This window comes from Apostichopus japonicus, chromosome 19, assembly GCF_037975245.1.
Source record: "Apostichopus japonicus isolate 1M-3 chromosome 19, ASM3797524v1, whole genome shotgun sequence".
NCBI classification, from domain to species: Eukaryota; Metazoa; Echinodermata; class Holothuroidea; order Aspidochirotida; family Stichopodidae; genus Apostichopus; species Apostichopus japonicus.
Window position 1 is genome coordinate 28,614,672 of NC_092579.1, and position 13,323 is coordinate 28,627,994.

Genomic DNA, 13,323 nt, shown 5'->3' on the forward strand with positions numbered 1-13,323 from the left:
TGGAAACCTTATGGGCCATCGATAAGTTGCCCCAGGGCCTCATGTGGCCCGTGGGACTCACGTAGCCCACTTGCGGTGTTCACGGCTGGACCAAGAAAGCCCAGAAGAAACGAGCGATGCTTCTCCAATTTATGATAGACTATACTATATATAGAATAAAAAGTCAACACGGTAACATGCTCCTGCTGCTTGTGTGTGTCAAAGTTAGTTTGGTGAAGTCTATAACGAGGTTTTGATAAAGGCCTCCCGAGACCCCCTTCAAAGTACTATCTGACAGTAATGTTTAAAGTTTGTAATGGGTCATACTGGAGCTAATACAGTAGACCCCCCCCCTTACCGCCACCCTTCATGTTATTTGGTTCCCTTCTACGGCAACTGCACCTTCTCAAACAGTTAATTAACTGCTTTCATTTCATTCTCACATGACAGTTCCTCGGGCGATACCGTTACCGCAACACACGATATTACCTTCGGAGCTGACGGGGCTTACTCTGCGATGAGGAGAGAGTTGATGCGTGGAAACAGGATCAATTTCAGTCAGGAGTATATTCCACACGGGTACATGGAGCTCAAGATACCACCGACTGAAGATGGAGGGGTAAGTCAACCAAACTAGGATCATCCGTTCCATCAGTTCCAAATCGTCACATAGCAACGTGAAAGATTCGACCAACAAGAAACTTGACTCCCCTGTCGGCATCGTATCTTCTCGCCCCCACCACAACCATCCTACATTACCCTACATGCACTGAGGTATATCATAATACTCCAAACTCTACTGCAGCTCGCAATACACAATTAAGTGAGGAATCAAAAGTAGTTTGGTGAATCTGGTCCACACTGTCATCATATCTCCTCACCCTACCACACCACCCTACACTGCACTATATCATAAAACTCCACACTGTACCACTACACTATACTCATACCAGGCAAAATGTGTCAAACCCATGTTGGATGGGAAGCCCAAAAAATTCCTTTGAGATTAATGTGGTCCCACATTTTAAAGGATGCCACGTAAAACACAACACAGTCCATGTAGTACAGTTACAGTACAGGCTAATGCATTGTGAATTTATCAGAACACAAAAACTGTATTAAACAAGACATATCTTTTACTGCACACATTAACCAGTCTCAGTGCACACAATGTGATATGTCTACAGCAGAAGACTTAGTTCATGTACGGAACCACCGTATACAAATGGTGTCAGAATGTAACCTAATCACTACGCTAGTAGCTAGTATCTATGCTGGTATCAAATGCAAACAATAGTTATTAGACCTTGGAAGAGATAATCACCCTCAGTGAAGTACCAGTGGATTTTGATTGGTTCAATATATTTCATCTGGAGATTTTCAGTACGAATGCTCGATTAAAGATTAACAGAACTATATCCTCTAGATCTGCTGATGTTTCATGTCTCAAAGAGTTGTACTTAGCGATGCCAGTTCACTTTGAATGTGAAGTCTTGAAAAATACTGCCCTTTTTTTTTCTTTATCCAGACTCGTTGTGTGGTTGAAAAAGTTGACAGGATGGAGATACGTAAGCAAGGAATAATAGTTATGAATGTTCCTTGTGATGATGAGCAAAGATTCCAACTTGTACTGGGCCTGAAAATTTAAAAAAAAAACAGTTCAGCAGATCAGGACAAGAGAATATTCAAAGTTAATTTGAATATTATAGAAGTTCATTTTCTGGTTGCAAACAATGTGACTCCTACACCAAAAGCAAAATATTTTACATATTTTTCTTTTCCAAAGATATGGATCACAGTGGACCGTCTGTTATGTCATCATGAAAAGTATTCTTTAAATGCTTTGCTTTGATGCTGTGTAACCTTATTGTGTATTTATCCTGGAAAAATGTAACTCTTTTCAGGGCAACTTTTAAGGGTTTTGTGGGGCATTAACCTCTTGGCTTTTTTCAAACAGCAAATTTCGAAACATGCAGCAAAATAGCAATGACCAATATGTTCACTGTAGGAGAGATGTGTAGGTTTGGTGAATAGAACACCAGTTTGTACACTGTAGAAGAGATGTGTAGGTTTTGTGAATAGTACACCGATATGTACACTGTAGGAGAGATGTGTAGGTTTGTGAATAGAACAACAATATATGTACACTGTAGGAGGGATGTGTAGGTTAGTGAATAGAACACCGATGTATACAATGTAGGAGAGATGTGTAATAGAACACCAGCCTTGGGGATAATAGCAATTAATCTTGTAACCTATTTGGGGGTATTAAGTTACAATGCAATCTGAATTTGATGTAAACAGTTACAGTAGTAGTCTTTCTGACAACATCCAAAGCTGATTTGTCCAAACAGAAAGTTGGTTGTCATAGACAACTGCATGACCATTAAAAATATGCCCTGAAATCGGAATGCTTAGTTAACTGAAATTAAAATTTTCATAAATACGCAAGACATTTGTAGCAATATCATATATTCTTTTGTAGAAAAATCTTTTGCAAAATGTTAAATTCAAAGCCAGATGCATTTCAAGCCAAATCTTTTACCAATTTTGGCAAACTGTAAGCTGTTATGTTCTATGCAAAAGCAAAGAGCTTTGACTCTGTGATGTAGAAAGTTGCTGCAATGTTAGTAATACACCCTCATTTTGTATCAGCAAAATTAATTCGGTGGGAGGGGGCATGGTCCTCTGGCCACTATTGGTCTAGTGCAAAATGGTAATACAATCCGAGAGATGTAGTAAGGTGATATGGTGACCATGTGATGACCATCAGTGATGGAAAACCTTGTTTGATTTCCCTCTAACACACTTCAAACAACTGCCGATTTCCCACTGGTGTATGCGCAGCAAACACACTGGGCACGCATAGGGTGCGTGAAATTTGGCGTGGGATCTAGTGGCTCACCTTAGGGCCCTGGCAGGGTCAAGGGGTGGAACCCCTTGTCAGGTTCCAGGGGGAAAAATCCCCAAAACATTTTGGTATATTTGCATGTCTGGCGATAAAAAAAATTGCAGGTGCAGATGAAAATGCTGACACTTTTCGAATTTACATCGTCACGAAACTGATGAAGTTAGAGTAGCTACATTATGATGAAATGTTATAAAATGAAAAGATAATTTATCTTTCTTACAATCTTATAAAAGTTTGACTCACAAAACTTCCGACGAAACTTCCCATGTTATGAAACAAACAACGTCCAGCAATGATTCGTTTCTAGTCTGCTTACACACTGAACAGCGTGTTAAATACCCATATAACAACTGCAGGGCAGTGGTATGATGTTGGGCTGTGACCTACATAAAAGATTTACGGTACATGTACTGCCCATTTTGGGTTACAAAAATCTTGGCGTGCTTCCAGAAAGTTTTCTCATCAACACCCACTACGAATTGGTTGCGCCTTTTCTTTTTATGAATTGTACAAACGTGAGTAGGTAGTACTTGTCTTCGAAGTTTATTCGAATACGTTGAGGGGCCACTTTCCGAAGATTAGCATAAGGAAGATCACGCATGGGTAGAAATAAATGTGGAATGCAATTAATTGTTCAAAACATTTTCCGCGAGGCTGATGATAAAAGTCAATATAACAGCCATCTTCCCTCGCTGGGCCGTGGCTGTCCGTGTGTCATGTGTACCTTGAAGTGTGCAAAAGTAGCCATTGACATTGCCCTTGTGAGTAGGTTGGGAACACATCATCACCGTACTAGTTGTGTTTGCCATTAAAATTGAGAGCACTGCTTTCTGATTAATTTCCTTTAGTTTCTGAAACTTTTCATGTAAAATTCTACTTTTTTCTTTTGTTTTCCATTTTGCACTTGAGCCTTTTTTTTTTTACTCCAGCGAGGCTGGATTTCCCGCGAACCTGGTTCGGAAGGTTTGCAAGGTTTTCCAGCCCGGAATTGACCATGTGAACCAGATCACCAGACATGTTGACCTTTCTTTTTCTTCAATTCCACTTCTCAGTTCGCTATGCTGCCAAATTTCCTTCACATCTGGCCAAGGGATGAATTTATGATGATCGCTTTACCAAACCAGGACCATACCTTCACAGGGACATTGTTTGTACCGTTCGCCATATTTGAAAAGGTTCAAGAGCGAGGAGAAGACGGAGTCATAGAATTCTTCACCAAAAACTTTCCGGATGCGATACCCTTGATCGGGGAAGAGAGCCTGAAGAACACGTTCATGTCTACCAAAGCACTTCCCATGGTTTCAGTGAAGGTATTAATGCGGATATTCACTTGTAGAATAGTGACACACAAAACTCTTTCAAGTACAACAAAAATTAATGTAGACTTTTTTTTCTCTCAAAAATTTTTGGGTCAAAGGTCGGCTTAGGTACATGAAGTATGAACTTCAGCCAGGGTTAGCTTGCGCTGCATATGTAATATACAGTAGAACCCCGATTATCCAAACTGGTCGGGACCGAGGGTAGTTCGATAGGTTAATCGAAAGCTCGGATAATCAAATTTCATAAATGAAATAATTTTCAACTATTAGACACCCATGTAATGCGATATTATGCCTGCTTAATGATGTATATATTATTCTCCATGTTTGGGAGTTGATTATTTGACGATTGTATTCAGAAATAAAAGTCTAAAAAAACACATTTCAGTTCAAGTTCTAATCAGTCTGAAGCAATTTCAAATTGACTGGTTCTCTATACATCATAGTTTAATTCAATTACCTTATAAAACGTCCCTGTCACGATCGCGGATTAGGGGATTTCTGAAAATTAAAAAATCTAAAAATTATGCAAACGCTGCGACGTAAATAATCCTGGCATTGTCACCAAGTGAGAATTGTAATCCGTAATTGCTACTCATACAGTGAGCGTCGCAAACTATCATCAAAGGCTTTTGCAGCAGCTAGAACTTCAACTGGTGTATAATTCTTCGTGGGGAAGTAGAATGGCGTAAATGGCTCGTATCCGGTATCAAGTAATAAAAGGCCATCTAGCCTGCATACTAGGCACACAAGCGCTAGCGTAATGAACGTTCATTGATGAGATTGTATGATTAGAAAGTAACAACTCTTTTGTAAAGCAGTAACAAGCTTGGTACAAACAACAATCAGATGTTATAATGATAATCTATTCGATATATAAAGCAATGAAAGGAAATATACATGCAAAAGAATTTGAACGCTGATCGTTACATAATACGTTGGGTACGGTTCTGTTCAGTTCGAGTCACTCCAAGATTAATGTATGTCATCCAGTTACAGAGTTGTCGACAATTCATAATCATGGACGTCAAAATATGAATATAAGAGACTGACTTCGGTCAGCTTGCGGCTTCGATAAGCCAATGATGCTTCTTCGCGAGTTCCTGCATGCAGGAGGATCTAAAATACATGTACATACATAATATGAGTACTGTACAGTACTTAGAATCAATACCAGAAGGCCTGCAGACTATATATTAATGAACAGATGGCCGGTTCCGAAAATGGGGGTCTCGGATAAACATGGTTCAGATAATCGGGGTTCTGCTGTATTTAAAGGCAAGTTACTGCCTGGGAGGGGTTACCTTCTGGTTTGACAATTCGATTTAGTATCCATTAATGACAGTAAATCAAGGGAATAATTGTTAAAGGAATATATCTAGGGAAGCATATTTGAGGTTGAAGAAGTTTCTGTCTTGTAAAATTCAAAATCACTTTTGGTTCCTGCTATGAAAACTGATATGTGAGTCTTTGCGTGTACTTACATGTTTTGCATTTGTGTAGCATTTTGCTATGAAACACCAAAATAAATTTCACTTGGCAAATGAGAAATACTCAAGAGGAATATATCCCAAACTGTATTTAAGTTGCTTACTAATTATTTAGTAGGTTTTTATTTATCTTTGGAAAGCTGGGTATTTTCACATCCTGTCATGCTCTTTTGCATTTCCGGGGCTCTTCCGATGTTTACTTCAATCCTTATAAAAACACTTTCTAAAAATGAACATAAATTCTAAGCATGGACCACACAAAGTAAATCAACCTTCCTTTGCACGTAGGAATCATGGCTGAAGACGTTATTGTCATTTACCAGGATAGCGTATAATACTATAATGCACCATTTTGAATGAGGAGAGTAAACTTCATATAGTTCCACAGACTCTTTGCACTGATATTAAACCTGACTGATTTTGTTGGCAAGTGGAATATGGGTTTTCAGCTTTAACTAGAGAGAGGGTACTTTGCCAAACCAAGATCTCACCTGTAAGTTTGACCAGACTGGACGTTTTATACAAAAAATATGCTTTAGTATAGTTTTGCATCATTTCAAAATTAGGACATGTGGCCTCATAGCCTAAGTTTATAGCTATTTGGTTGATTTTAGTGAATATTTGGATGCTCTCCTGTTACAATGTAGTCTATGCATGAGCTTCACTCAGTGATGTGCACAGGCTTTCAATTGTGATGGGGAGAGAGGGGGAATTCCAATATCCCCCGACAATTGATGAAGGGGCACCCATCACTATCATCACTAATATTTGAGTGATTCTTTTATGGGGGAAAAATGTGGAGAACTAATGGTACAGTAATTGCTTGGTCACGAAACGTTCATTGGGTGAAAATTGGATGTGCCTTTCCACTTACTTTATTGATATGCAAACATTTTCCTAAATATTTGTTTTTCTTATTTCAGTGCAGACTGCAGCCCTTCCATATCAAATTGTCAATATTTGGATTCATTATTTACTGATTTATTTTGGCTTTGGAATATTAGCCAAACTTAAAATAAAATTAATTTATAACCAAGAAAAGCCATAGATAAGCTTTTGAGGGGCAGGTGCCCTTCACAAGCACTTCTCTCTTACAAAATAAAGGTGACGATTAGATATACTGATATTTTTCATAACACATGTTATTTAATGGAATGCTGGTGAGTTCACCAAACACCAACTTAGACTTTGTTTTGTTTTGATTATATTTTTATTTTTATTTTACCCGTTAGTGTTATCCTTACCATCGCAAAGACAAAGCCGTTCTAATGGGTGATGCTGCACATGCTATGGTTCCATTCTATGGTCAAGGAATGAATTGCGTAAGTCAGCAAATATTTTGTTACATTCCAACAGTGGTCGTTATCTCTAGTGCTAAACATGCATATGTAATGATTTGTGTGCTTAACTTGGCTTACCAGCCAAGCTAACCGATGAGCCTTAAGTCATTAAAGGAATACTCTGGTGTAATAATTTGTGTGCTAAACTTGGCTTACCAGCCAATCTAACTGATGAGCCTTAAGTCGTTAAAGGAATACTCTGGTGTAATGACTTGTGTGCTAAACTTGGCTTACCAGCCAATCTAACCAATGAGCCTTGAGTTATTAAAGGAATACTCAGGTGTAATGACTTGTGTGCTAAACTTGGCTTACCAGCCAATCTAACCGTTGAGCCTTCAGTTATTAAAGGAATTCTCTGGTGGCAGACAATATAACAGATATCTTAAAGAGAAAATATTTCACACTTTCAGTCTGTTGTTAAGCTGTCAACCTTTGTCACCAAATATCTCATAAAAGGGCATCCTTTTAATAAAAATTGATAAAAGAATGAATAAAAAACAACAAAGTTCTTGATGATGCTTTGTAATAAAATCAATTTCTTTCTCTGGCCTAAAACCATTCCTGGGTGTGCATTTAGACTGCAAATGAACAGTTTATCCCCTTGACCCCAAATGAATATATACATATATATATTTATATTTCCCCTTTTGTTTGCTTTCTGACAGGGGTTCGAAGATTGTGTCGTCCTTGACGAGATCCTAAATAAACACAACAACAATTTCAGTAAGTACCTATGAAGTTATTGCATACAGTATTTGGTGAGACACCCATCCCAGTTATATCTGAGCTAGCTTACACTTCTATAAAAGATGATAAGGAAATTGTCTGCATAGGAAGAAGGCTTGGCACCAGGTCGTATTTACCGACCAGCTAATTAAATATCTTTGTTTTGGTTCGTGCCATTTGATGTTGTTCTTTATGCCACTGTCTTCTTGCTTGTTAGGGATAGAAAATCAGATAATGTTTGGACGCTAGGGCAGTGTAGGGTTCAAACTGTTCTGCTGCTAAAAGAGATAATTGCCAATAAGCACGAATGAAGTGGGCATATAACGTCCTTGCCCTCTTGAATTATTTTTTAAATAATACGGCTAGAACCGGATTTGGAACCCAGTTGCCTCAGGTTAGAAGAATACAATATGGGGTCTGATCTCTGATTTACTCATGCTCTGACTGACACTCCGAGAGAAGGAATGACTAGATTGGGATCACCACCAGCTAAGGGTTGGATAGCTCAGTTAGATATATATGTACAGGACAGTGAGGTCACTGGTGCTAATCCCATTCTAGACAAGAAGCTCTTTTAAAAAATATATATATATTTAATTTCCAGTCATTTTTTGTTCATTCATTTAGTCTTTAGTATTTTTCTCAATATAACATTGCAGTGGATCAAATTAAAGAAGCCAACTTTCTTAGTGATATTATCAACCTGGTTATGATTATGAATCAACATTCCGTCTCACAGACACTTTAATCATATCGGTATTGATCAAACGGAAACCTCAAAATATTTACCTTGAACCAACATTTGACTGTCAAGAGATGGGAGGGATTTTACTATGGAATAGAATTAAAAGAAGAAAATTACCAAAATTACCTCAAACACTGATTTCACACAACTTTTAGTGTTGAATTTGGTAAATTTTGATGCAAACAGTGCATGCAGTAATTCAATGACAGAGCAATCCACCAATTTGCCTGTAGAGACAAATAATACAAAATAAATAAATAAAAAACAACAGCAAGTCCTTTGGAAATTTCCAGTTTTCTTTCTTGTTGATACAACAAAATTGTCAGAATCAAACAGGTTCCTTGATTGCTTGCTATTTAAACTCTTCTTTTGTGAAATTAGGTAGTTTTTTTTAGTAACTTGCTCCATTACAGTGATGTATTGAGTATGTTCTGTATACTACCAGGTATGGTATACATGTGCGGCCAGAGAATGTTGACCGCAGCACATTAAACTGTGCTCAGACAAGGTCTTTATCCTTCTTTGGCACCATCATTAAAATGCATGCTAAATCTAAGCTCTGAAGACTCTCACAGTGCAAACAACGATGGGGCTTACATTGATCTATTCACAGACATGGCTCAATATTAAATAAAAATCCTAATAAGGAGAATTACCTGAAAATTTTCCTAAAAACTTGACCCTGAATATTGAGCTACATTTATATAGCTATATTTAAGAAAAAAAGATTACTCTTTTCATGAAAATAATAAAAGTAAAGAAATTGATTTTCATTATGTAAACAACTTAATATCGTAGATTGATACAGTACTGTCATATGTGCCACAATTTATGAAGACCTTTTAACCTGTGTGCCCTTGCCATTACAGAAACCGCTCTCCCGGAATTCAGTCAGGTTCGATCCCCGGACGCCCAAGCGATGTGTGATCTTGCCTTGTACAACTATGTGGAGGTAAGTCCTAAGCCATGTTTCTCAATGGCATAGTTATAGTATATAGGGCCAATATCACCACACCATCCCCAAATTGCCCTCTTCCCACCCTTCCCACACACACACAATACCTCACTTTCCCCTGGAGTTCCCCTGTGCATACCCAGCCGCAAACCAACAAAGGTTCATTCTGCACATGCATTGTAGAAGTTGTATATCGGATATGTGTGTATTTAATACCTTTTGTCCCTCCACTTTGGAACGAAGTTTCACTTTTGAGGTTATGTACGATTTTGGTTTACTCCAGTGTGCGCCTACAATGAAGCCAAAAATGTTTAGCAACTTTTCGGAACAGGAAAACTTATTTCAAATGATTTCATACAAATTCATGTAAATGGAATTTAGCAGGTCCAGTTTGCTATTGGACCTTACAGCACAATGTTATGGCATTGTCTAAGTTGGCCTTGAGTCAGATACAATTAGCTGTAATTTAGGGCCTGATAATCAAACGTTTTTTGCTTTGTGGCCCTCCAGTGGCCAGATGTTGTTCTGGGGAAGCAACCAACAAGGAGGAGGTATTCCCCTTTCTTTTTGAGACTGTTTTTCTTTAATATGATTTAGAGTGCAGAGTTGCCATATTTTGAAACTCTTGCAGTAATTTAAGTTCAAGACTTTGCTCAAGTTTTACACAGATATTGGCAATCTTTCTTCCTCAGATATTGGCAATCTTTCTTCCTCCGAATTTTTGCTTAAAGACCCGCCCCCAAAAATGATTCGGTGACCCTAAAAGGAGTTGTGACTCCCAGTGATTTCTATTGTCATGACAAAATGTTGAGGTATTTGAATAATGTTATTTGTGCCTTATCTACTCATATTTTCAGATGAGGCATCTGGTCAATTCTAAGTTGTTCATGCTGAACAAGAAGATTGATGACTTTCTATACTGGCTCTTACCAAAGAGCTACATGCCTCTTTACAATATGGTCACCTTCAGCAGAATAAGGTACAGCATCGTCATCAGCAAGTGGAAGCAACAGAAGAAGGTAAGTGAAATATATTGCAAGATCAAATAGATCATGTCAGATAAATAGACCAGGAGGATGAAACCATTAAAGCTTTTTAAAATGTATATCATCGAGGATTGGGAAACGGCAGAAGAAGGGATGGTACAGTACGCAGGTAGCGTGTGAATTGACCAATAGGACGACAGACAAAGTCTTTTAACAAAATATGCTAAACTTTAGAGCAAAAAGTACTTGATAGTCAATATTCCAGGAATGGTGGGAAGGTTGTACACATATTCTAGCATTGTCACCTGTGCTCATTCTCAACTGCAAAGATTTTGGTACTCATACCGGGGGGTACCTTCGGAAATCTGGTATATAGCTAAGTACCAGAACTGTCTAGAATTCTACTTGTTCTCGGTACTCTTGCAGTATTGTGCATACACAAAGAGTGCTGAAGGAGTGCAGCGACTAACGATGTCGGCTTGCAGACGGCTCAGTGAAAAGATGCCGAGCAAAGTAAAGATACTACGCACACGGCCTGACAAACAAACAGGTGGAAAATGCAATAAATAGTGAAAAACCATTCTGTACCTATATATACACTGTAACAAGATATCAGATCATAACAAAGTGAATAAATCTCTGCAGAGCTAATGGACCTCTCGACCAGAATGAGTAACTTGTACCAACAACTTCTCCTGAATTGACTGCTTAGGTGGAATTTTGGATTATCCTCCTCCACCCACCCACCCATCTGTAAGACTAAGCATTTTTCTCGAGTAGCTTAAACTTTGAGTGACTTTATGCAATGTACTTCATATGTACTTCATCTGGACCAATACTTGAGAGTGACTGGTCAGGGTCACCAACGAAGAGAATTGTGACATAAATAGATACCCGCTATTAACTGTTTTGGTCTTAGATGCCCACTACTGCTCCAATCTGCCGTCCTTCCTCCCAGCCAGTGTTTGAGCTACAAGTATTCAACAAGATTCATGACTAAACTAAATCGTTACCAATGATGCCGACTTGCAAATGGCTGAATAGAAAAAAAATAGTTGAACAAAGTAATTAAAAGACTGGCATAACTTGACAAACGAACAATACTGCACATATCAAACTACATAAATTACATGACACACAGACTCTACCATTGTCCCTGGGGGAGAGTGGAAAAATTGGGTCATGACAAACCACTGTCTTGTCTTGCTGTGATATGTGACATGTCACAACCGGTCACGTTCAGTAAAGTATCAAACATTGTCTCCTTCTGTTAAGACAAGAGCAGAGGATATCTAAGAGTGGCGTTAGCAGAATGCTTTCAAGCTGTAGATTGTGTTGGGTATGTAGTATTTCCACATAATCAGACACCCATCAATCAAACTAACCAGCCTATTTTGTGACAAAGATACCGTTGCACCTCATTAGCCAGTTTATTAATCGGTCAACCCAATACAGAAACTTTTGTGTGCAAACCTCTTACTCAAAGTTTATTTTCCCAGTGTGATTTTGATGGATTAAGGTAAAAGATAATCTGTTTGCTTTCTTTAGGTGGTCATGTTTTGAGCGCACTGAGCAACTTTCGTTGGATTCTGCGCTATATGAGACTAAGTTTTTATTATTATTGTTATTATGTTTTTGACCATGCGATTGTAGCAAATTCAACACAAAGTGTATCTTTAGCATCTCTTTTGAACCTAACTTGGGTCGTTAGTTCATGCTGGTTAGTTCATGCTGGTTAGTTCATGCTTTATACTGAGGTAACACAAGTCTCTCCTCGTCACGGAAATATCCAAGAATATGACCAAGAAAAATATCAACCTTATTTCCCCATAGCAATGAATTATTACTGTCCCTTTAGTAGATTCTGAAAAAATTTATCATTGAGACACCTTTAATTGTTGCATTAGTAGTCATGACACATGTAAAGCAAAACAACCTCAGATATTTCAAACACAATTAAAATAGTATTAAGGAAAATAATAAGGAAAAATATTGATTTATTTTATCTTGGTTCCCAGTATGCTGTATAGCTTGAACAAAGGATGACTTTCAACCTGTCTTTCATCATAAAATAAATATGCTATAAACACCAAACCTGGTTTAATTACTTTTATTCTTGTTTTACCGTCTCCTTCAGATTGTATAATTTCACTGAGACACTGAGATAATTATTTGGAGGGCTAGAACTCTCCCTCCACCCTACAACCCCCCCTCCTAACTGCAGGGATAAAGGTTTTGTAAACATTCAGCAATGTTTGAGCACGTTGACAATTTATGAGCAATACTTTTCTGACCTTTCAAAATTTTCAGGAAGTGCAAAGTATCAGATAGGAGTGTTTATCAATTCATTATTTCCCCTTCAATAAGTACATTCTCCAAGACCTTATTATTAAGGCCCGGTGATCAAGCACTTTGCTGCAGCAGGGAACAAAGCTAGTTCTGAATCAACAGTTTGTAGAGTAAACAAAAGAAAAACTAATCCAAATATTGATTGAACTGGAAATTGGAAAAACATCCGTTCGCTGTTTGAAATGTCACCCTGGTATTTGCATCCCCCAGGGTTCAGTGAAGTATCACCAAGTCGTTAGTTTGAAGAGCGTTCTTTCCTGTTTTGGGTTTTGTTTTTTGTTTTTTCTCCCTTGTTTTTTCTTTCATTGCAGACTTTGATCCATAGATTTTTCCCCCTCTGTCCCTATTCACGATTAGTTAGTGTGTATAGAAGGTTTATGTGGTGATTACATTTGTCTTTTTAAGTTCATACATTTTATAAAACATGTGTTTGCAAATACATGGTTTTTTAAACCTTGTGAATATGAGGTGAAGTTGTTGGTATAAATATTTAATCCATGTAGGTGTGTAAATAGGGCTGTTC

At 38.0% G+C, this 13,323-nt stretch overlaps 1 protein-coding gene across 4 annotated transcripts in view; it reads left to right on the forward strand.

Moving 5' to 3' along the window:
• Positions 1-13,323, forward strand: part of LOC139959340 (kynurenine 3-monooxygenase-like) — a 108,950-nt gene that overhangs the window by 10,005 nt on the left and 85,622 nt on the right. For all 4 annotated transcript variants that reach the window (XR_011789989.1, XR_011789990.1, XM_071956829.1 and 1 more), the window contains exons 8-13: positions 430-598; positions 3,943-4,200; positions 6,932-7,021; positions 7,705-7,762; positions 9,380-9,462; positions 10,323-10,484. Coding sequence is in view for 2 of the 4 variants with exons in the window: in XM_071956829.1 (XP_071812930.1) it covers positions 430-598; positions 3,943-4,200; positions 6,932-7,021; positions 7,705-7,762; positions 9,380-9,462; positions 10,323-10,484 (820 nt within the window). In the remaining 2 variants the exon portion in view is untranslated. The remainder of the gene's footprint in view (positions 1-429; positions 599-3,942; positions 4,201-6,931; positions 7,022-7,704; positions 7,763-9,379; positions 9,463-10,322; positions 10,485-13,323) is intronic.